Below are 25,694 nucleotides of genomic sequence, written 5' to 3'. Positions count from 1 at the left end.
ATAGTCACCCTGGCAAAAGACCATAAGTCTTTTTGGAGAGGGCTGGGAGAAGAACTTAACACTGTCAGTTTTGGGTGGTGGGGTTTTTGGTACTGGGGTTCTTTCTCGAGCGAACCTGACCTCCTCTTTATTCAAGGGGTCTGGGTCTGTACCCTGGCTCACGTCTGGGAATTGATTGAAAGACTGTGACTCTGGTTTTATGATTGAGGTTGGGCTTGTGTTCGCTTGACCTAGAGCTTTTCTACCTATATAGAACAAACAGGAATTTAATAAATTTCCTATATATTTCATTTCTAGGAACGCCATAATCAACTAGATACCACCATAGGTCTATTAGGGTCACACTATTCTTGCTGCTGTCTGGACTCTGCTGTCCATTGCAGTAACCACACCCACCTTGCCTTTTGTGATTGCTGCCCCGGGGCCCCTGTCACTCAGGGATCAAAGTAGTCCCATTGCTTTTACATTTCTCAATTCAGTGAGATCACGTCTCCCTGTAAAGTCTTGCCTACAGAAAATTACAGAGCTCTTCAAGAGCGCTGGAGCTCGGGGCGCCTGGGTGGCACAGTCGGTTAAGCGGCCGACTTCAGCCAGGTCACGATCTCCCGGTCTCGGGAGTTCGAGCCCCGCGTCGGGCTCTGGGCTGATGGCTCGGAGCCCGGAGCCGGCTTCCGATGCTGTGTCTCCCTCTCTCTCTGCCCCTCCTCCGTTCATGCTCTGTCTCTCTCTGTCCCAAAAATAAATAAATGTTGAAAAAAAAAATTAAAAAAAAAATTTAAAAAAAGAGTGCTGGAGCTTACTTCACCAATTTCATTTGGTGAAGTTTTTCGCAGATTGGTGAGAGATATTTTTCCGGACCTTCCCAGGGTAGGTGAATAGGTCTTAAAAGGGCAAGGCAAGCTGACATTCCAATCTCTCTAGTACTTTGGGTTCCTTCTTGTACATTAATACAAGGCAGGTCCATCATTTCCAATGCTCACCTTTTGGTCCATGTTTCAGCCAACCAACCAACCTGTTAGAGTCTTTTCTAACTCCTCAAGCTGAAGCATTTGATGCATGATTTCTGCCTAATGAGCCCATGTCAGTGAATTTGGCCTGATCTAACTTTCTGTTTCTTCCACCGTTATCCCATATCCTTAGTTTCCACACATGTTCCCCAGATTTCTGCTTGTGTAAATCAGAAAACGCAAGTAGTTCTTTTGGAGTGTAATGCATCTCCCTCCTCATGGGCCACACTTTGTACCTCACCTTTAGGAGCCTATTGGGACTTGAGTCTAGTTATAGGTCTAGAAGCAAAAAACATGGTGGTGGTGGGTTTTGAAGAGAACCAATATTGTCTCGCATGCCAACTTCCTCATAAAAGGCTATTACCACTTCCTCAAGCGATGCAAGTTTAATCCCTTCAGACAGATGTGGAAAAGCCTATACCTTCGTTAGTGGCAAAGCTGATACCATTGTGGGTAGAGAAACCACTTCCATTGGTATTGTAGAGGCCACTCCAGTGGGGGTAGGGAAACTTTTTTAACTGGTAAGGAAGACTCATCAGAATTTAGAGGCTCAGTGTGAACCATTGTCAATCTCCAAGATCTGTCTATCTTCAGCACAGACCAAATAGGTTACCAGATTTACCAAGGTCTTCTCATATGTTCCCATTTCAACTAAGAAGATCTCATTCTCTCCCAGTCAATGCCCTCATTTTAGCAGTAGACACTCTGCAAGGCTGGGTGGTCAACTTGTGTTGTCCCTCATCCAGTCCCACCCAATAGATTTTGTATTTGGTTTTCAGTAATTTCAACTTTGCAGCTCCAGAAGCCAAGGATGTTCTTTAAGACACACATAGAAGCTTTCAGGTCATTCATGTGGAGCTTGAGCTGGGAATCTGAATCCCTGAGCTCATCCTTTCCTTTCATCACATTGAGTAACAACATTAGTAGCAGCCAGCCAATCTCATTATATTTGTTAGTTTTCCAAGAATATCTGTATCATATCATCAATGAAAGTATCATATATGCAAACACCTAGCTCCTGGTTTCTTATAAATAGTTGATTAGGAGTATCCATGGAGATATTTTGCATATCTCTATTGCCATGGATTATCAGTACTCTACTCTCTTTACTACTAAAAATAGAGTCATTAGTGTCTCATTCTAATCATCTAAAAGAACCAATCCCAGAAACTCCATTGGCTTATGCAACTATAGAATGTGAAAAGCCCTACAATCTGCAATTGGTGAGTTGAAGACCTCTACGGAGGATGACGGTGTATCTCCAGTCCAAATCTGAAGGCCCAGGAACCAGGAGAGCTGTTGATGTAAGTTCTAGCTCAAGGGGAGGAGAAGACTGATATCACAGCACAAAGACAAACTGGATATGGAGAGAGAAAATTCCTAACTTCTTCAGCCTTTTTAGACTATTTAATCCTTGAACAGATTTGATCAGGCTCATCTGTATTGGGGGGGGGGGCAATCTGCTTTACTCGTTCTACCAATTCAAATGCCAATTTATTGCAAAAATACCCTCACAGACACACCCAGAAAAAAATTTCACCAAATATCTGGGCGTCCCATGTCCCAGTGAAGATGACACACATAATTTATAATTATAGCTATTGAGAAACTTAGATCCAAGATCTTATCCTAGAAATAAGATCTGTTTACTCTATAACTCACTAGCCAAAGTTTCCTCAGGTGCAATTTTGCAAATTTTAAGCTAATTTTTCTGTTATTGTGGGTGTGTTCACGGAAAGTGAGCACGAAGGATCTGGATAATCTCAGACTCCATCAAATGGCCATTGGAAGACAAAGCCGATGCCATGCAGGACACAGTCCTGAGATAGCTAACATCTGTTCCGACTCAGAGAGGTGGTAATGGGAACAAGGAAGGCTTGGATCTAGATCTTAGTTCTGTAATGTAGAATTTGTGTGTGGGTGTATGTAAAATTACTTAAGTTGTCTGAACAACAGTTGATTTGCGTGCAAAATAGAGTTGATGAAATCTTTGTAATATATAAAGGCCTTATTCTTGGGTTTCACCATCCCTTAAATGAGTCATCAAAGCACAGATATCTGATTTCGCAAGGGGTAGTTCCATAACTTTTATAAGTGACAACTTTTGATTTGTTGCTATGAATTAATAGCACTGTCAAAAATTACTTATTTTGCAGGGAAAAGGAAAATAAGACACAGTAAGAAAAGGCAGATATTTGGGACCAAAGGGAAACACTTCTAATTTTATAATATTTGGGAAGAATAGTAGCTAAACATCATGCCAAATAGGTGGAATTTTCATAGGAGAAAAAGAGTTGGAAAAATTGCTAGTGAAAGCGACACTAGGTTGCAACGTAACAGAACTGTAAAAATATAGTAGTGAATAAAGGCTAAGTTTTGTCTGCATTTTCCAGACTTTCACGAATGTAATGCAAAGTCTGATAGAGAAAAATCTGAAAATGATGGACACAATAATTAATGTGTTCAGTGTTCAATGTCTTGAAATGGCTGTGCCCGGATCTGGTCAAGGGCAGCTACTCTTGGAGAGAAGGTGAACCCTTGAATAGTATAGATGACGGTCCTTATGTGGGGTTGGGGGAAGAAAGCAGGGTCTTGAAATGAAAACACTGCTGAACGCTACAGTGCTTATAGTTCACGCCACGCAACTTGTATTCGCTGAAAGAGCTAATGAGAGATGATAGGAAGCTGAATAAGTTTATCAAAGATTTGGCTGGCTGAAGAAAGGAGAACAGACGCTGGGTCCCCGAGGGGACGACACTGAATGCCTGAAGACTCATATGGAGGGGCGCCTGGGTGGCGCCGTCGGTTAAGCGTCCGACTTCAGCCAGGTCACGATCTCGCGGTCCGTGAGTTCGAGCCCCGCGTCGGGCTCTGGGCTGATGGCTCAGAGCCTGGAGCCTGTTTCCGATTCTGTGTCTCCCTCTCTCTCTGCCCCTCCCCCGTTCATGCTCTGTCTCTCTCTGTCCCAAAAATAAATAAACGTTGAAAAAAAAATTAAAAAAAAAAAAAAAAGACTCATATGGAGGTCATTGAAATATTGGAGGCCTGGGATGAGGGTCCCTTGTACTATGATAAGGCTATTGAGATGGAGAGAAGTATATAGATTAGAGAAATATTTCAGGAGCAAAATCTGCGGGACTTGGTGCTTACTTGAATTAGCGCTGAAGGATGGAGTACAACTTTTTTCACAGCTGGTTAGATAGCAGTGAAATATCGTGCCGTAGGAAACCCTGAATGAGTACCAGTTTGCGGGAGCGAATCATCATTCAATTTTAGAAATACTTGTTTTGAGCCATCGAGACTAAGAAATCAGTTGGATGTATTATATGTGGCGCAAAGGAAGTTTCAGTGGTAAGCTGAAAAATAGGTACTCATTTAGGCCATGGTTACGAATAAGAGTTTCTTGAGGAGGAAGTGGAATGAGGACAGGAAATTATTTAGGATGGTGGGGAATTTAACAGCATATTGTCAATGAAAGAAAGATAAATCTGCCTCAAAAAAGAAGCTGTCAGAGAAGATAAAAGAAATACCAGAAGAATGTAGTATCACAAAATTGAGAAGACTGTTTCAAACAGAAGGGATTTTCTCTTTCAAAAGTTTCATAACTCTGAGTTTCTGATAAGGGCTGAGGGGTGCCTGCGTGGCTCAGTCTGTTGAGAGTCCAACTCCTGATTTCAGCTCAGGTCATGATCCTAGGGTCGTGGGATAGAGCCCTGCCTTGGGCTCAACACTGAGCATGGAGACTGCTTAAGATTCTCTCTCTCTCTCTCTCTCTCTCTCTCTCTCTCTGCCCCTCTCTCCTTGCTCCCATGCTCAATCTCTGTCTCTCTCTTTCTTTCTCAAATTAAAAAAAAAAAAAGATAATATACGAGATATATGCAGTGCAATTAGCATCTGGGAAGTCATAGATGATTTAAATGAGTTGATTTTCTTTAAACTGGCGCCCGAAGGTTAGTGTGGGCTGATGTTGGAGGAGGATGAAATTTGTTTTATAATAAGGCCCCCGAAACAAGAGAAACTACATGTGAGGCTCGTATAGGGAAGAGCAGGAGGGGTAAATCAGCAGATCAGATGATCTTCGACAAGACCGGAGGATTCCAAAATGTAAAGTGCTATGGTCATCTTCTGTAGAACCGAGGAAAAGCCAATGCTGCAGGTGAAGCAGGAACACACAATGGACTGCTGGAGAATATCTTGCTCAGAGGAGGCCAGTCTTTTGGTGCTAGTCAGGCCTTCAAATGATTGGATGAGTTCCACCTTCCTCACAGAAGGCGATCTGCTTTCCTCAGAGTCTGCTGCTCTAAGCGTGGGTCTCATCCAAAACCACCTTCACAAAAACACTCAGGATGTTCGACCAAATACTTGGCCGCCCCGTAGCCCAGGAACACAGACACATAAAATTGACTACCACACTCACTGAGGGAAAAATCTGTTTGCGAGGAATTTTTCTGGAAATCATTTCTGACGTTATTGTATTCATAGTAATTCGTGTTCCCAACAATTTGAGGCCGACTGATCTATTATTTTCCTGTTTTTTCTCACGCAAGCCCTCTTGTCTCCTCTACCTGCTTCTATTAGCATTTTTTTTTTAATTTTTTTTTCAACGTTTTTTATTTATTTTTGGGACAGAGAGAGACAGAGCATGAACGGGGGAGGGGCAGAGAGAGAGGGAGACACAGAATCAGAAACAGGCTCCAGGCTCCGAGCCATCCGCCCAGAGCCCGACGCGGGGCTCGAATTCACGGACCGCGAGATCGTGACCTGGCTGAAGCCGGACGCTTAACCGACTGCGCCACCCAGGCGCCCCGTATTTTACACGCTTCCAAATAGCAAAATGACCATTTAAAATTTTTTTTGATTTAAATTTTTTTTATTCTTAACTAGCTAGACGCTGTTCTTTTGTTTATTTAGTATGTACTTGGTTTATTTCATTTTTTTTTTCTTTTACTAGAATATAAAGGACATGAGGGTAGGAAGCATATCTGTCTTGTTCACTTTTATGTTCCCACTACTTTGCAGACAAGTGACTGGTACCTGGTAAATGTAGGATAAATATCTGTTGAAAAAAATGAAATAAAATAGCCACGTTTACCTGGAGGACACAGAACTTCAGCCAGAAATTGACGTGGCTATCCATTTGTATTTTACCAACACATCCTGTGTGGTTTTCAACAGCCATGCCTGAGTAAAGTTTGAGTATTTTTGGACTTCCTTTCAGTTGTGTCTAGGAGAAATATCTAAGGCTAAGGCTATTCTCCATTGTCTTTATATTATTTTCTGAGTATTATCACATGAAAATATTTTAGGAGATGGAGAATGAAGATGGCTATATGGTCCTGGATTCCAAGAATCGTTTCAAATCCAGCTCTAAAGGTAGGAAGATTGCCTCCCCCCATTCAGACTGCAGCTTAAAATTGAATTATTCTCTTAGGAAGAGTCTTACTTTTCAATATTTTAAAGAGTTACAATTAACTATGTTCTTGGACTTAAAAACTGTCTAAGATAGGTTAGTTAGACTCATGAAAGCCTGAAAAGTAAAAAGGCAGTGTTTTTGTAACCATGGGGCCTAAATGCGAATAGAATAATGTATAATCCCCCCAATGTTATAGCATAAGAAAAGGAAAGTGTAACTTTCAGGTAAAAGGTCAAAAATAGTATTTTTACAGAAATTATACGTCTTACAAAATATAAGGTATTTGGAAGCTATTTGGGTATGGGATCTATATGAAGATACATGATATATTGGCAAGGTAAAGATCCAGTGCTAATGATGGGGACGGTTCTATAGTGTTCTACAGCATAAAAAGCATTTTTATGTATACGTATTGTATTTTTTAATCTTCACAAAAGATCCATAAGGTTGGCAGGATAGTCCATTGGAAACGAGAGAAGGGCAAAATGAAACTAACCCTCACTACTTAGGGCTGCTATATTTGGGTCAAGGTTTGCTTTTGTGTATCCTTGTTTTCAGATCTGTCTCAGGTTCTCTAGGTAAGTTTAAGAGATAACATATTGACGTCTAAGCGCAGTGTGTCTACAATGAATTTGTATAATGATCGTGTTGAAATAGCCATGATCCAAGCAGGGATGACATGGGCCAGGGATTTGGAATTCCTGGTCACAACCACAGCTCTGCCATGTGGACTTCTAGTGAACATCTTTATGTACTATTCCAGTTCCCATCTCGCAAATTTAAGTTTTTTTTGTTGTTGTTGTTTTCAAAAACATGATACTTTTCTCATCATCTGAAGGCTTAGGGTCTTTCTCGTAGTTTCAATTTTGATGCAAATACTTCCTTTTTCACCAGTAACTCACTTTGATGTAGTAAAAAATAGGACCATTGGAGTCAAATTGACTAAATTGGACCCCAAAGCCCAAAGACTAAGTGGACCACCTTGCGGAAAATCTTTTTTCTTAAATCCATAATTTTCACTTATAATAAAGCAGATCTATCTTGTGATTGCTTATGTGGGTGTTAAACCAAACTACTAGGTTTTTTTGAATTTCTAATTCAATGGAATAAGTAATTCTTGGAATAAAATGAGTAAAAATATATGAAATCTGAGTATAAGTACATAAAATATGAAATAAACATACATTTAAATTATGAGTGAAAGAAGGATAGGGCTGGAAACATAAATGAGACCCGCAGTCAAGTAAAAACTATGTCACATAAGCATGTTTATGCTTGTCCTAAGTTTGTTTCTAAGCTTCTTTGTTTTGATAAGAAAAACCTTGCTAATTATTCAGCTTGCATCAGAGTTACACCTATACTTAAGACATATGATTAATCTTGGTACTAAAAACAAAAAGAAAAGTTTCCCATCATAAAGCAGATACAAATAACACAACAGTACTCTTGCAGGAGCAAAAACAGGTTTCAGAGTGATTTCTTAGTATTACCCCATGTCGGCCAAAGGCACCGAGTTGAGTGATTCCAGAATGGGCCAGGGCAATCCACGCTATGCACTCAGCTCTCTGTTCACCTGGCTTTATATAACATCTATATTTTGGCCTATATATAAAAAAAAAAAAATCATGTTTTAATTTATAGCTATAGTATTTGGGAATGAGTTTAAAATTTCCCTTTCTAGCAAATATGGAACCAGTTAACTGCAGATCTGTATGCCTAGGACGGGTGTCTCTTATAAAATTGCAGAAATGTATTTTGAGTACTTTCAGCTCAGTAGAGGTCTTTTCACTTTTGCTTAAGTAGAATAAATACCCATAGGCTAAGGGAAAAAAAAAAGAAACGTATTCTGGATTTATTCTGTAATACCGACAATTGTTTCATAAATTTCGGAAGTTTTACTGCATACAGGACATTCTGTGTGTATTGTACATATAATCAGATGCACTAAGTCCATAAAAATGAAAGTAAAACGTACACGTATTACCCAGATCTGAGAAATAGCACTTTTCATTACGACTTAGAGGACAGATTATTTGTGAAATGTACAACCAAGGTTATGGAACTAAGTGCTTGTTTCTTTGTAAGCTGATGAAACTGGGAATAATTATCTGAATATCAGATTATTCGACTTTCTCTTTGGCCATCCGGATGCCAAATGGGCTAGAATGGCCAGTTTGAGATACTGTTCCAATGATATCTGCATGTAAAAGGATTTCGTTTGTGGAAAGAGTGTATATATCTAACTTACTCAAAAGTGCTCAGACGTGGAAGACAATAGATAATACTGAAGGACAATAATAACAAATATCCCTGTTTAATGTCTTTGGATGCTCCCTGTTCTCTCCTGTGTAAAGAGACCACTCCTCCCAACTCTGATCCAGCGGACTACTATGGCATAATTTCTATACAAGTACCTTTAATTAAAGATCTACGATGCTTTAGGTTGACACAGATTCTTGTCTGAAAAGTCAAGTCAGGAAAATACTACATAGCATATGTAAGAGTGAAATAGCATGAATATCACCAGTACCATGATTGGTTCATAATAGAACTTCAGTACATGTTTTTTTTTTCCTTCTCTTATTTCTAACAGTGCATCATTAAAATAAATACTACATAAAAATAAAGTTAAAAAAATTAAAAAATAAAATAGGGCACAAATAGACAAAAATCATGTTGTGATAAAAATTAAATAATACATATAACATATATACACTTGACAATAAAAAATCCAACAATAAAATTAATAAAAACAATTCCATTTATAACATTATAACATTATATATATTATATCTAGAATTATTTTATATAGAATTAATTATTCTATATGTAATATATTGATATTATATAATATATAATACTATATATAGGCAATATAAATATATATATAACACTCCACCTACAAATTGTGTATGATATTAATACATAATATATACAATTTAATAAATCATTTTTAAGTCATCAAAAACATCGCCAAATAATTAACAAAGCAAGACAATGACAATACAATCCAACACATTAAATAACGGTAACATCTGTTTGTGTCTGGACTATAAATATTTTTTAATTTCAAATTTTCAATTAATCATAATTTTAGTGCCATATCTGAAATGAACATAGATTATTTTTGTAATCAAAATAAACAGGAAAATATTTTTAAAGTGAATAATCAAATGAACTCTAAAATTCACCAAAAAAACTCAATATTTCAGAATGTTCCCTGTATCCACCGTATTATTGTCTTATGCTAGTATGTGGCTGCATTGGGATCCTTATTATCATGATCACACTGATTTGCCTGAACTTTTGGGGTGAGTATGGAATTTTTATTAACTTTTACACTTTGAGAACATAAATGTTGATTTTTAATTCTTCTATTTTTTTTATTTTTTAAGTTTATTTATTTATTTTGAGAAAGAGAGAGAGAGAGAGAGAGAGAGAGAGTGCGTGTGCAAGCCAGGGAGGGGCAAAGGGAGAGAGAGAATCCCAAGCAGGCTGCCTGCACTCCTGCCATGGGGCTCAGTCTCAAGAACCATGAGATCATGACCAGAGCCAAAGTCAAGAGTGGGACGCTTAACTGACTGAGCCACCCAAGTGCCCCGATTTTTAATTCTTCTTACTATCAAGATCAACACCACATTGTAACCCCAAATTGGTAAATTAAACTGACCAGCCATATATGTCATATTTGAAATTATTTCAAATTAAAAAATTAAGAAAGTTAAATATAAAATTAGCATTTGTTCGGCATCTTTTCTTATGAAGAGCAGTTACTAAAAAGTTAACTTATTTTATAAAAAAATTAGTGATGTATTTTTATAAAATGCTCATTGGTATTATTTTCAGAGATAATGATTGAATGTACTAATGTGATTAATGTGATGGTTGAACAAGACGAAGGACCTGTTTGAAAACCATTTTAGATGTACCTCTGTACTGTGTTTTTTTCTTTTTCCTGAAGTGATATTTAATGTGCATAATCTAGAGTTGTTCTTTTTGAAGCAACTAGACCGATACATGGATTTCGACAATTTTCTGTTTTTCTTTGAAACGTTCTTAAAAATGTAGGGCTAAAAGGGGCTCTGTTTTATATGTAATGCTGACATGGAAACATAAACTGGTGGTTTTTGAGAGGAGAGGGCTAAACATGGGTGAGCCCCAAGGCGACTTCCCTGAGGGAGACAAAAAATAAATAGTTTATTTTTGTATCACGCGATTAAATTAGTTTTTTTTTTTCCTGATAGAGCAGGGGGAAAATATCAGCTATTTCTAAGACCAAATGAATATTCTAATTAATTTAGTTTTTCTGTACTTTGCACAACATTTTGGCCACAAAGTTGCCAACCAATCATATCCTTCAAATGTGTTCAAATTTATATTGAAATCAAACTAATAAAATGAGATTCTCTGCCTATTTGAGAGTCAATATTAGGTTATTAATATTGGTTTTCCTACGTCCATAAGTATTATTGTCCGTAATTATAAGTCCGTAAGTATTATTGTCTTTTAACCAGCAATTCTAAGAAATTGTACATACTGTAATAATTATCAGTTTTTTTAAGTCCTTAAAATTCAAGAGCAAATGGTCTTTTGTTAGACACTAAATATGGTATATATAGGCTACCACTGACCTCTTGTAACTCAGTTATCTTTTCTGTAGAAGATAAATGATAATATAACTGGTGCAATAATCATTGCTTTAGAAAATGATGCTATTGAGAAGAGATGAATAGAATTTGACTCATTGATGAAATATTAGTAGGGACAATATATTTTTCTAGTAATATTGTTTTAGTGATATTTAGTGATATTAAATTTGTGCTTACACTTTACAAAAATTGTTTTAAATGCTTATTTATTTTTGAGAGAGAGAGAGAGAGAGAGAGAGCACAAGCATGAGTGGGGAAGGGGCAGAGAGAGGGAGACACAGATTCTGAAGCAGGCTCCAGGCTCTGAGCTGTCAGCACCAGAGCCCAAGGTGGGACTCGAACTCACGGACCGTGAGATCATAACCTGAGCCAAAGTTGGACACTCAACCAGTCGAGCCACCCAGGCGTGCCTTGTGCTTCCAATTTGACCAGTTTAAAAATATTTTCCATGGCCTCCAGTTCAAAACAAAGTATTGACCATACATACATACATCTGCCCTCTCCTGAGATTCTGGATTAGAACAGTAAAAGACATCAAAATAGAATAAATTAATAAAGGCACAAAGAATGGAAAGGGTAGAAAATTGGAAAGGAAATGAGAAGCAGAGAGGATAATGCTATTGGATTAATCAGTGGAGAGAATCAGTGTAGAGAAGGCACAGCACACAGCTCAGTGTAGATGAAATTATTCCTCACGGCAAAACCCAGACAGCACTCTTTTCAGAAAGGACAGTACAGAGTGTAAAGAGAAGTCTAAAGGGAAATAAGTAGCTAGAAGACTTCCTAGGGCATGCTCGTTCAGACTGTTGTCTTGACAACCTCTTACTCCACTCACACGGTAGCATTTGCTACTATATCATGCCAAAATAAACAAAAACAAAAACAAAAACAAATTCTCGTAAAACAATGAGATACAGCGGCACCTGGGTGGCTCAGTCAGTTAAGCCTCCGACTCTCGATTTTGGCTCAGGTCATGATCTCACGGTTCGTGAGTTTGAGCCCCACATCGGGTTCTGTGCTGGCTCTGTGGAGCCTGCTTAGGACTCTCTCTCCCTCCCTCTCTGCCCTTCCCGCTGGCATGCTCTCTCTCTCTCTCTCTCTCTCTGTTTCTCTCTCTCTCTCAAAATAAATAAAGTTTAAAAAAAAAGAAACAATGAGATACATCACCAGAATAATTTAGGGCTTGTCACTTCGAGAGTGGTGGTTGGTGCAATAAGCATGTGTCCCCTTATTTTTATACCGGAATGGGAGAGGGGCACAGTGTGTTGATTTCCACATAGCTTGGCTATTTCCTGTCTTCTTTCTATCTAAAAATTCATGATAGCGAACAAAATACCCCGGAGGGTACAGAAAAGCATCAAGAAGAAAAAATCGATAAATATAAACACCTGGAAGTAATCTGAGACAAAAACACAAAATATTGTCCATCTAGAAAAGATAATGTCTCTCTAACAAATTCCCAGAAGAAGAGAACAGGGGGGAAAGTAGATGTGAAATGATAAAAGAATACATTTAAAAAAATTTCAGGGGCGCAAAAGCAAAACCCCAAACTATGAGTTTCCAGCTTATGCAAGCCTACCAAATTCAGAATAGGACATGCAAATAGATATAGATAGATAGATGATAGATGGATGGGTAGAGATAGATGATAGATAGATGATAGATAGATAGAAGATGAAAGATGGATGGATAGATAGAAATAGGTAGATGATAGGTAGATAGATAGATAGATAGATCCTCATCATATTTTAGGGCACCGTGGGCAAAGACATGACCCTAAAGTTTTACATGAAGAATTGCTTTTCTCCCTAAACAAAGAGAAACATATTGGCACGAGGAGTTTTAAATGTACATAAAAGGACACTGTTGTCGTAATGCCTTCAAAGTTATGAGCTAAATTGATTTTAACCTAACTTTAAAAAAAGAGTAATCAAGCAATATAATTTTTCCATGCATATTTTTAAACAAATAAAGAGGGTGTGTGTGTGTGTGTGTGTGTGTGTGTGTGCGCGCGCGCGTGCTGGTTTTAGACAGACTGAAGCCAGCCCAAGAATGTGGTAAAAAGCCATTTCAAGTTATCAGGTGTTCTAGTTCCTGGAAAGCAATGATTTCAGTCTATACAAAAACAATCTACAAATGATGCTACAAGATACTGAAGGGACTTGATATAGTAAAAGGGAGATGGGGAGGGGGGAGGGTGGTCCGGACGGAGAAGAAATAGCATTAATTAAAAAATTCATTGATAAGAAGAAAATAATTTACAAAAGAGTAATAGATACGAGGTTTAAGAATGCACACAATATTCAGAATTGTGACTGGCATCTAAAGATACGGTTAAAAGCGGGCAAAGACAGGAATGGAGGCAGATTAGAAGAGAGAGTGAATTTTTATTTGCGTGCCTTCGTTTTGTGCTACTGTTTTTATTCTCACATACCTAGATGGCTATTCATTTTCGCATGTTTCTCATTGTATTTTTTTTTCTTTGCACTGAGTACAGAGGAAAAAAAGGATTTCTCCCAGAAAGTAAATATCAGCCGTCTAGCAGGTAATGCTCTCTTTTTTTGTCTGCTCTATGCTTGAATGAAGAGATTCCAACTGGTCACGTGAATTCAGGCAAATTAACCACGAGTCTTCTCAACTTTCAAGTGGGGATATAATACTTAAACCATAGAATATGTAGCGTCGGTTAAACCCACTGTGAGGGTTGAGTGTCATCGCGGCCACACACTGGTACCCGGATGTTTGATCAAAAACTAGCGTAGGTGTTGCCGTGAAATTACTTTTTAGAGGAGATTAGCATATAAATCAGTAGAGTTTGGGCAAAGCAGATTACCATCCACAATGTGCGTGGGCCTTATCCGATCCACTGAAGGCCCTAAGAGGAAAAAATACGAAGGTTCCCCAAAGGAAGAGGGAATTTGACCTCCGGTCTGCTTTTGGACACAAACAGCAATATCGTCTCTTCCCTGGGTCTCCAGCTTGCCAGCCTGTTCTGCACATTAGATGACAAAATCGATTTCATACGATTTTCTGTTATCATATTCTTAGATTCGTTTATGATGCAAAATAAAAGTGGAAGTAGAGACTTGTTATAATGAAGCTCCATAATTCCCTTTCAAACAGCATCAACATTTACTGGCACATAATCAATATTATTTACGTCTCCTCCTGTCATCACTTCTCCAGACCAGATTCCGTTAAAAGCGATTGTCAGATATCATGCCGCTTAATGCTTAAATATATCAATACGTGATTTTTTACCGTTCCCAGCTCCTTTTGCAAAACGCAAACGCGGCATCGCCACACAGCCTGTGCTAGTTTTCTCTGGATGCGTAACAAATTAACACTCGCTTAACAGTTTAAGGCAATAGCTGCTGCTAATTACCTCACACTTTCCAGGGGAGCCTGGGCACGGCTCCACTCAGTCTACTCTTCCGAGTCTCACGGGATACAGTTTAGGTGCTGATGAGATCACACACCTTTCCGGAGCTGAGGTTCCTCTTGTGGACTCACGTGGTTGTTGCGACAATTCGGTTACTTGGAATTGTAGGACTGAGATCACGGCTCTCTCGCTGCCTGTCACCTAGGGCTGCTCTAGTCTCCAAAAGGGCCCCTGCGTTTCCATGCATCGTGTGACTGTTGCACCTGCCCTCAAGACGTGAAAGCGTAATGCTTCGAAGAAAATCGAAATTACCTTTCTCTTTAGAAAAGGCCCAGTCTCCTTCTTGAGCTCTAGTACCTGGTGAAATCAGGTCTATCTAGGGTGGGGGGTGCCTGGGTGGCCCAGCTGGTTGAGCACTCAACTCTGGATTTCCACTCCGGTCATGATCTCAGCATTGTGAGATCAAGCCCCACGTTGGGCTCTGTTGCTGAGCCTGCTTGAGATGGTCTCTCCCTCTCTCTAAAAAAAATAAACACACACACACACACACACACACACACACACAAAACAAAACAAAAAACAGGCCCACATGGGATAATCTCTTCATTTACTCAAAATCAACTGATTGGGGATCCTTCTCTAGTCTTCAAGACTCTTTCATCTTATCCTACGATATAACTTAATCATGGGACTGATATCCGATCATATTCAGAGAGTTGACTCACACCCCAAGAAAGCGAATTTCATACAGCAGGTACGCCAGGAATTTGGGGAGATTTTAAAATTTCCCTAAGAACGTTGGACTTCTGTCTGCCATTAATTCCTAAGACAAAATCATCGATATCTTCTTAAGATCATCTACGATCCAATCATCATTAAATTGTCTTTTTTTTTTTTTTTTTCTTGGGGCGCCTGGGTGGCTCAGTTGGTTAAGCATCAGACTCTTGATTTCGGCTCAGGTCATGGTCTCGTGGTTCATGAGACCCAGTCTCACATCTGGCTCTGCGCTGACAGTGTGGAGTCTGCTTCAGATTCTGTTTCCCTTTCTCTCTGCCCCTCCCCACTCATGCTCTCTCACTCGGAAAAAATAAATAAGCATTTAAAAAATTAAATGCCCCGGGCGCCTGGGTGGCTCAGTCGGTTGAGCGTCCGACTTCAGCTCAGTTCACGATCTCGTGGTCTGTGAGTTCGAGCCCTGTGTCGGGCTCTGGGCTGATGGCTCAGAGCCTGGAGCCTGCTTCCGATTCTGTGTCTCCCTCTCTCTCTGCCCCTCCCCTGTTCATGCTCTGTCTCTCTCTGTCCCAAAAATAAATAAACATTAAAAAAAATTTTTTTTTTAATTAAATGTCTTTTTTTCTTTCATGTGATTTGTTAGAATCAGGCTCAGAACAAAGACCATAATTGGCATTTGATTAAAATGTCTCTTCAGCCACTTAATCTGTAGGTCCTCTTTACCTCCCTTTTATAGTTTCTTGGTCATTTATTTGTTAGAAAAAAAAAACGGATCGTGGTTATGTATCATTTCTCATATTCTGGATTTTTCTGTTCATATGGCCATGGTATTTATTCATATGTTCGTGTCCATTTAACATGTTCCTCTGTCTTATCAAGTAGTTTTAAAAACTAAGTATGGAGGCGCCTGGGTGGCGCAGTCGGTTAAGCGTCCGACTTCAGCCAGGTCACGATCTCGCGGTCCGTGAGTTCGAGCCCCGCGTCAGGCTCTGGGCTGATGGCTCGGAGCCTGGAGCCTGTTTCCGATTCTGTGTCTCCCTCTCTCTCTGCCCCTCCCCCGTTCATGCTCTGTCTCTCTCTGTCCCAAAAATAAATAAACGTTGAAAAAAAAATAAAAAATAAATAAAAATAAAAAAAAAAAACCTAAGTATGTTAGGTGCTTAGAAACCTGCCTGGTCCACTATAGTGACTCTATGTGTCTGTTGTTATTATTATGTAAAGCATCTGATACAGGAATTGATACAAAGTGTCGCTCACTAAATGTTTTACTCCATCTTGATCCCTAGGATATTTCTTCTTGTTTTTTTTTTTTTTTATTATTATCATTTTTAAATGTTTATTTATTTTTGAGACAGAAAGAGACAGAGCATGAACGGGGGAGGGTCAGAGAGAGGGAGACACAGAATCTGAAACAGGCTGTAGCCTCTGAGCTGTCAGCACGGAGCCCGACGCGGGGCTCGAGCTCACGGATGGTGAGATCATGACCTGAGCCGAAGTCGGCCGCTTAACCGACTGAGCCACCCAGACGCCCCTCTTCTTGTTTTAAAAGATGGCACTTGAATCTGAATTAACTGTAAGAACTCTTTTCGACAATTAATATCCACATTTTGCATCATTTTTTTTTTTTTTTGATATTTCAACATTGACACTGATCATTTGGAGCATTTTTAGAGTGTCTTTGTAGTTCTACAGCTGTACTTTATTGACCACTTTGTCAATCGCCAGGTAATGCAATTACTTAGTCCTAATGCCTCTTTCTCAATAATAATAATGAATAGATAGCCCCTTTCAAATCATAAATTGGAAAGGATACTTGAGGTCATTTTATACTTTTTAACACACAACTATGTACTGGTAGAACTGAGTGAGACTCCAGTTATCCTGAGTCTTCAAATATTCTGGCAAAACTGTAATTATTCAGGATTGGCAATACTTGCCCTGGTACAGAATGTATTGAGTTAAGAATATATGTAAAGTTGGGGGCGCCTGGGTGGCGCAGTCGGTTAAGCGTCCGACTTCAGCCAGGTCAACGATCTCGCGGTCCGTGAGTTCGAGCCCCGCGTCAGGCTCTGGGCTGATGGCTCGGAGCCTGGAGCCTGTTTCCGATTCTGTGTCTCCCTCGCTCTCTGCCCCTCCCTCGTTCATGCTCTGTCTCTCTCTGTCGCAAAAATAAATAAACGTTGAAAAAAAAAATTAAAAAAAAAAAAGAATATATGTAAAGTTGTATATATAGAAAACTATTCCTGGATAGTTTTCTTTAAGTCGTATTTCCTGATGTTACTTTTATTTTCCATTTTAGCTGGACAATATACATTCATTTTCCTACAATAATTTTTTAAAAAAGATTTAGGCTTATCTATCACAGACTAAAATATTAGCAATGAAAAATATGACACGCTTTAACGTATGGGCATTTAATTCAGTCATCACCAATCAACAATTAAATCAGCCATTAAATCAAAAGGGTTATACGAGGGTGACCCAGTTGGTTAAGTGGCCAACTTCAGCTCAAGTCATGATCTCTATGTCTGTGAGTTTGAGCCCTGTGTCAGGTTCTGTGCTGACAGTTCAGAGCCTGGAGCCTGCTTCTGATTCTTTGTCTCCCTCTCTGCCCCCTCCCCCACTGGTGCTCTGTCTCTATCTATCTCTCGAAAATAAATATTAAGAAACATTTTTAAGAAGGGTTAGATGATAGGAAAGTCAAAGATAGTCACTTCAACAACCTTCCAGGCAGGTAAATGACAAGGAAGGAGATGTTCACAAATGACTAGGCCATAGGAAGCAGAAATTATGACTGGTTAAAGGCTTTCCTTTTGAGGTGGAAATGCAATTGAACAGTAAAATATAAGTATAATTTGGATGAAGAAGAAGGAAGAGAAAGCTATTTGAGACGAGGGAGACCATGTCCATGAAAAGCACAGGAGGATCAAACTATCCAATGCAATCATGTAAATAATGTCAATAGTAAGTAATCTCATAGAAATGAAATCCAGGTTGTAAGGACGACCTTAAGAAAAAGGAAACAGACCAGACAGTAGAGAGATTTAAACAACAGGCTCTCACTTCTGTTAGTTATCAATAAGCAAAATGTTACATATTGGTGTCTCTAATTGTGGGGATCAGAATTCACATGCTTTTTTCTCCCCAACTCCTCACCCAGTATCCTGCCCCCATTCCAGAAATAGACATATTAATGAATCAATCTCATTCTCGTTCTGTTAATAGAGCTGCCTTTGAATCATACAGGATACTATTCACACTTTATTCAGGGTGGAGTCTAATTTTTTTTCTCTACATTTTCCTTCAGGAAATAATCATGTGTGCCCAAAAGACTGGCTGCTGAACCAAGGGAAATGCTACAGGTTTTCAATGCCTTCCAAAACTTGGAATGAGAGTCAACATGATTGTGCATACCTACAGGCACATTTACCGGTGATCCAAAGTTTGAAAGAGCTGGTGAGGAATCAAAAAACAGGATCTAAGTACCCAAGGAAGACTTTCTAGGTGCAGTTATAAGAAGTGTGGGTGGTTTAGAATCATTGCTTTTGAACGTTCGGTAGCCATGATATAATTACTATTGTTTATTTTAAAAAAAACCCTATCATTTGTGAAATAAATGATTATTTACCATTCCATCAATGCCTGGCACAGTGCCTTAGTCTATAGAGGGCATTGAAATTTTTTTGAATAAATTTATAAATGAATACACCATGTCCTTGATAGGAGTTCATACAGAAGAGTTTAAAACCTGGAAATCCTGCTTGGATTGGACTATATATTGCATCCCCAGGAAAACAATGGATGTGGATAAATAAACACCTTTTTGTGGAAGAAAACAAGTAAGTAATTATTTGGAGGGAAAGAATGATGGTAGTCATGTTGCCTTATTTATAGACAGTTTTTTTTATGTTTTTGTTTTTGTTTTTGAGAGAGCATGCGGGAGCGTGGGGTGCGGGTGGGGGGCGGTTGGGAAGGCAAAAGGGAAAGAATTTTAAACAGGCTCCACTCAGCAAGGACCCCAACATGAGGCTCCATCCGATGAACGTGGGATCATGACCTGAACCGAAATCAAGAGTCAAACACTCAACCAACTGAGCCACACAGACTCCCCTATAGGATAGTATTTTTCAAAGTATTTTTTAAAAATGTTTACTTATTTATTTCGAGGGGGGAGGGGCAGAGAGAGGGGGAGAGAAATAATCCCAAGCAGGCTCTGAGCTCAGTGCAGAGCCTGACCCGGGCTCGATCCCACGAACCCTGAGATCATGATCTGAGCCGAAATCAATAGTTGGAGGCTCAATAGCCTGAGCCACCCAGGGGCCCCTACAAAGGTGGTTTTTTTTTTTAATTTTTTTAAATGTTTATTTATTTTTGAGAGAAAGAGAGAGACACAGAGCACAAGCAGGGAAGGAGCACAGAGAGGGAGACACAGAATCCCAAGCAGGTTTCAGGCACGGAGCTGTCAGCACAGAGCCTGACGCAGGACTTGAACCCATGGGCTGTGAGATATTGACCTGAGCCAAAGTCAGTTGCTCAACAAACTGAGCCACCCGGGTGTCCCAAAGTATTTTTAATAAGCTTCCATACTTTCCAGTCTTCTTTCCTCTTTTCTTCCCCCCTCCCCTTTCCCTTTCCTATCTCTCTTTTTCAGGCCTTTTCTCTTTCTTTTTGCTTCCTTTTTTTTTTTCCTTTAACATGCACTAATGAGAAACAGGGCTAGCAAGTGCTCACGATGACGTCTGGAAATTTTCATGGTCAGGAAATAATAACGACTTTATAATTTTTAAGCCAAGTTAAATCTCATTTAAAATAATTCTTATTGTATATAGTAAATGCGCAGATCAAATGCCCCTATAAATAAAAGCATCCAGAATGTATACAAATGTCTCAGAAGTGAGAAAGTGTGAATTTGAAAGCTTGCTCCCTGCATGTTCTCCCAATTGGTTGACGTCAATGTCTTCATCTGTATGAAAAGAATAGCAAAGCTTCCCTCACAACGTTCTTGTGTGACCAATATAAGGTAATGCATGTAAGGGTTCTTTAAAACTCTCACACATATTTACGCTTTCTCTTGTGAGCCCCTGTTTTCTTTACACATCACTAGAGCACCCGGCTTGTGGCAAGTTTGAAGCAAAGGCCATGGAGCAATAGGCCATTTTGGTCTGGCTATTTATGTACTCCTAGAGACTTCCATTCTCCACAGAGTATCATCTTTCCTGAACATAAAACTAAAGTATGAAGCAGTATTTATTCTTGGGCCCTGCTTTGCTAGCGATCTTAAGACAAAAATTGGTAAGGAATACCTAGACTTTTTATTTTTTTTTCTTTTGGAAACCAACATATTATTGGAGCATGATATAAAGCTTTCATTTAGAGGTGCCTGGGTGGTTCGGTTGGACACTGGTGAAGTGTCCAACTTGATTTCGGCTCAGGTCCTAATCTCAAAGTTGTGAGATCGAGCCCTGGGGACAGACTCCACGCTCAGTGTGGAGTCTACTTAAGATTCTCTCTCTCTCTCTCTCTCTCTCTCTCTCTCTCTCCCTCCCTCTGTTCCTCTCACCTGCTCACACACATGCTCTCCTTCTCTCTAAAATACTTTTAAAAGCTTTCATTTAATTATATAAGGAAAAATTATATGTAGATGGTTATAATAGTGTTTGCTTCTTATTTTTAAACACTAACCAGCAACTAGAAAGTATAGGTAAGGAAATAGTTTTCTCCAAAAATATTCTCTTCACTTATGTTCCTCATCATACTATTGATGGTAAGGAAGAATTTAAGTCATCTAAACAGGTTTTACTTTAACTTAAAAGCCATTTCCCCCGCAGGTTACTGTTTGTAACTCCCATTGGTATAAGATATCTATCACTTTGTAGTCATTTAAAACTTACATTTATCATTATGTAGTCATCATAAAACTTACATTTTAACATCTAATTACCTTTTATAGAAAATTATTTTGCTGTGTGGAGAAGGAATAGATGGGAAGCAAAACTGAAACTGAAGTTCAGTCGGAAGGCTGTGATCAGAGACAAGGGAGAGGCAACCACAGCCTAGGCTGGGAGTGAATGGGTATAAGGACCAATCTCGATGTAGAATACCAGAATTTGCTGGTACATGCAATTTGAAAAGGTGAGAGGGTAGGAAGAGACAGGGATGCTTCTAATCTTTTGGCTTGAGGTTCTGTGGTAATGTTCCTCTGGTAAGAGAGACATCCCAAAAGAGAGGGTGTGGAGGGTATGCAAATCAAGAGTGCCCAAATGCAACCATTGACCACAAAAGAAGGGTCCATTCTAAAACCTCTGGAACATTCCATCTCGGCTGCCTATACAAGTTGGGCTGGAGGAAACGTTAAGAAATGGGAGCACAGGGGCGCCTGGGTGGCTCAGCCGGCTAAGCGTCTGACTTCAGCTCAGGTCACAATCTCTCAGTTTGTGGGTTCGAGCCCCGCGTCGGGCTCTGTGCTGACAGATTCTGTGTCTCCCTCTCTCTCTGACCCTTCCCCGTTCATGTTCTATCTCTCTCTGTCTCAAAAATAAATAGACGTTAAAAAAATTTAAAAATAAAAAAATTAAAAAAAAGAAAAAAAAAAGAAATGGGACCGTTATTTTAAGAGAAATGCTCTAATGTCTATGCTTTATCTCCTAGTTTTCTCATGATTGGACCAACGGATCACACAAGCTGTGCTGTTGCAACAAGAAATCAGGTGTATTCTGAAGACTGTAACTCCAACTTTAATGGCATTTGCCAAAGAGACGCTGTCTGAACAACAAAAACAAATCTGTGCATTTAAACAAGATTTGAAGCAAATGCATATGGATAATAGTGCCTATCTTTTTTTTTTTTTAGCGGAATGCAAATTTGTTTCCTTTCTATACTATTAAAAAACAAAATTCGACTGAGGAAATTTAAAGATATAATTGGCATTATTCAATGATTCGTGAACTGGGTAGCATCCCACCAAGCAAGTAAAAAAAGAGCTCCAATGAGCTACAGAGAAGGAAAGGCTTTTTAAAGGCAGACGGGGGTGACAGAAGGAAATCAGAAACAATTAAAAAGATTATTTGGGGCAAGGTCACCTTTCTTTGGGGGCATGAAAATGGGCCATCAGGTGGATTGCCTTATTAGGGTTGACCAGAACATTCTTGACTGACCAGTTAAGATTGTATTCTTGGGGAGATCCAAACTGCAGTTAGATTAGGTATTAAGTTTTGGTTTCATGACAGGTGCTTAGCATGAATGACTCCATTTTGGGCCTGTTGTCTCTATTTTCACAGTACAAACATAAAATTTTCAAATATTCCGTATAGAAATAATACTTCAAAATAAGGAAATAGGACTTATTTTTAAACAAGAAAACACTCTTTCCTATTGTTTCAATGTCTAAAAAGATAATTAAATTTCAACTTGTAATCCTGCCTTATTCGTTGTCTGTGTCCTATTGGGTTTGAAATCCTGAGCATTTGGTGAAGAAATAGCCTAAGCAGACAAATATACCGTTTTTTTTTTTTTTTCTTCATGGTGGGCCTTTTCCCCAAGGTTGTTTTTCAATTTTTATCAAAAAGAAATCAAACTTTCAACTGGTGATAACGTACTCAGGTGTTGTAAGCATGAGATGTCTATTTGAGGTAATACACAATCTTGTTTTCAACGTGATTCCACAATTTATTTTCCTTTAATCAAATTTATATTAAAATTATTATGCTATGAATGATCCCATTCCGTTTCTTTTTAACTGAAGTTCTGTGCAAACTGAAGTTTCTTATTTTCCTGTCATTATTTATTTATTTATTTATTAACGTTTATTCATTTTTGAGACAAAGAGAGACAGAGCATGAACGGGGGAGGGTCAGAGAGAGGGAGACACAGAATCTGAAGCAGGCTCCAGGCTCCGAGCTGTCAGCACAGAGCCCGACGCGGGGCTTGAACTCACGGACCGGGAGATCATGACCTGAGCCGAAGTCAGCCGCTTAACCGACTGAGCCACCCAGGCGCCCCTATTTATTTTTAAATTAAAAAAAAAAATGTTTATTTTTGAGAGTGAAATAAAGCACAAGCACGGAGGGGCAGAGGGAGAGAGAGAGGGAGGCACAGAATCCGAAGCAGGCTCCAGGCTCTGAGCTGTCAGCACAGAGCCTGACATGGGGCTCAGAACTCACTGACTGCAAGATCATGACCTGAGCCTAAGTTAGATGCTCAACTAGCTGAACCACTCAGGCGCCCTTCCTCTCATTTATTTAAAACACATTCGTAGGGGCATCAGTCTTGATTTGGGTGGCTCAGTCTTGATTTCATCTCAGGTCATGATCTCACAGTTCCTGAGTTCGAGCCCCATCCTGCATGGGGCTCCACCTTGACATCAGGGAACCTGCTTCAGATTCTCTCTCTCTCTCCCTCTCCCTCTATCCCTCTCCCCTGCTTGTGCTCTCTTTCTCTCGCTCAAAAACAAAACAAAAACAAAAACAAACCAAGACCAAAAAACAAAAATAAAACCAAACAAAAAGTGAAAAATAAAACACATTTTTATTTCAAAATAAATGCAACAGTTTGTGTCCACCAGGTAAGTGAGGTAGTTAGTTACTTAACTCCTCCAAGATGCCTATAGTAAATTATAAGCCACGGAGAATTTATACCCTAATAACTGCGAATCAAAATAAAAAAAAAAAAAAAGGAGATGGCTTACGCTAATTTGCTAAGCAATTTACAAAATTAATTTGTAACCAAGAACCAACACTAAAAATAAAACCTGTATTATGAATCAAGGAAAACTGGAACTTAGACTGAGCCAGAATTTAATACATCCAATTTTAATACACAAGCTGACTATGCACTGTCAGCACAGAGCCTGATGCTGGGCTTAAATCCAGGAACCGTGAGATCATGACCTGAGCTGAAACCAAGAGTCGGACTCTTAACCAGCTGAGCCACCCACGCGCCCCTCCTTTTAATTTATCAGAAAGTTCCCACTGTATCTAACTGAAGAAGTATTCCTCAGTTAAAGATGTGGGAGGAGAACTTGTTTGTATGCTTGTAATGTGTTTGTAATGTAGATACTCTTTCTCCCAGCCTCTCTACTCTAACAGTTTATCTTTTGCCTACATTCACATTCTTTCTTGCACTCATAGATTATGAGTCATTTATAGTTACCTAGTTACTCATAGTAGTTCCTAGTTACGTAGGCAAGAATTTAAACTCAAGCTAATGTAACATAGGTGGTTCTGATATAGTTTTTCAAATGCCCTGCAGAATTTGAATTTTATGACCTCACTCAGGAATATGTCCTAAGCCCATCCCGTTTCCTTGCCTTACTTGGGAAACTGATTCTTTTTTTTAATAACTTATTGTTTGGTCACTTTAAAAATTTTTTTTTATTTTATTTATTTACTTTTTTAAAATTTACATCCAAATTAGTTAGCATGTAGTGCAACAATCATTTCAGGAATAGATTCCTTAGTGCCCCTTACCCATTTAGCCCATCCTCCCCTCCCACAACCCCTCCCGTAACCCTGTTTATTCTCCATATTTATGAGTCTCTTCTGTTTTGTCCCCCTCCCTGTCTTTATATTATTTTTATTTCCCTTCCCTTATGTTCATCTGTTCTGTGTCTTAAAGTCCTCGTAGGAGTGAAGTCATATGATATTTGTCTTTCTCTGACTGACTAATTTCACTTAGCATAATACCCTCCAGTTCCATCCACGTAGTTGCAAATGGCAAGATGCCATTCTTTTTGACGGCTGAGTAATCCTCCATTGTACATATATCCCACATTCTCTTTATCCATTCATCCATTGATGGATATTTGGGCTCTTTCCACACTTTCGCTATTGTTGATAGTGCTGCTATAAACATGGGGGTGCATGTGTCCCTTTGAAACAGCACACCTGTATCCCTTGGATTGTTTGGTCACTTTTGATGTCATTTTTCTAGTTTATATTCTATTGTCTAAGCTTTGTAATTTTTAAATTGAAATATAATTGCCATGCAATATCATATTAGTTTCAGGTGTATATCATAGTGACTTAATATTTTTGAACATTACAAAGTGATCCCCATGAGTCTAGTTACTATCTGTCACCATGCAGAGTTCTTGCAATATTTTTGACTCTATTTCCTATGTTGTACACTACATCCCCATAACTTATTTATTTTATAACTGAAAGTTTGTACCTCTTAATCTCCTTCGCCTATCTCACCTGCCCCCCCCATATCTCCACCATCTAGCAGCCAACAGTTTGTTTCCTGTATCTATAAGTCTGTTTCTGTTTTGCAGACACAACAAAAAAAATGTTTTTTGTTCCATATATAAGTGAACTCGTTGTGGTATATGTCTTTCTCTGTCATGTTATTTCACTGAGCATAATACCCTCCTGGTCTACTCATGTCACAAACGGCAGGATTTCATTCTTTTATGTGGTGAGTAATATTCCATATATATATATATATATATATATATATAGAGTAATAGTCCATATATATGTGCATATGTTCCATATATATATATATATATATAT

At 39.0% G+C, this 25,694-nt stretch overlaps 1 protein-coding gene and 1 long non-coding RNA gene across 2 annotated transcripts; one reads left to right on the top strand and one right to left on the bottom strand.

Annotated features, from left to right (window-relative positions):
• The first annotated feature begins 2,213 nt into the window (after positions 1–2,213).
• On the top strand, positions 2,214–22,894 carry KLRF2 (killer cell lectin like receptor F2). The gene is made up of 7 exons (XM_040488967.1): positions 2,214–2,311; positions 6,314–6,380; positions 9,633–9,731; positions 13,567–13,614; positions 18,491–18,639; positions 18,907–19,022; positions 21,832–22,894. Exons 1-7 carry the CDS (start codon positions 2,255–2,257, stop codon positions 21,947–21,949), a joined length of 654 nt encoding a protein of 217 aa, XP_040344901.1. The 5' UTR covers positions 2,214–2,254; the 3' UTR covers positions 21,950–22,894.
• LOC121038967 (uncharacterized) lies at positions 15,864–16,566 on the bottom strand. The gene is made up of 2 exons (XR_005794587.1): positions 16,327–16,566; positions 15,864–16,074 (listed from the first exon to the last, which is right to left on the bottom strand). It is a non-coding gene; the product is annotated as an uncharacterized LOC121038967 (long non-coding RNA).
• Positions 22,895–25,694: the final 2,800 nt, after the last annotated feature.

The sequence above is a fragment of the Herpailurus yagouaroundi genome, unplaced genomic scaffold (genome assembly GCF_014898765.1).
Source record: "Herpailurus yagouaroundi ecotype Mexico unplaced genomic scaffold, PumYag 166, whole genome shotgun sequence".
Lineage (NCBI taxonomy): Eukaryota > Metazoa > Chordata > Mammalia > Carnivora > Felidae > Herpailurus > Herpailurus yagouaroundi.
This window is presented reverse-complemented; position numbering and strand designations above follow the sequence as displayed.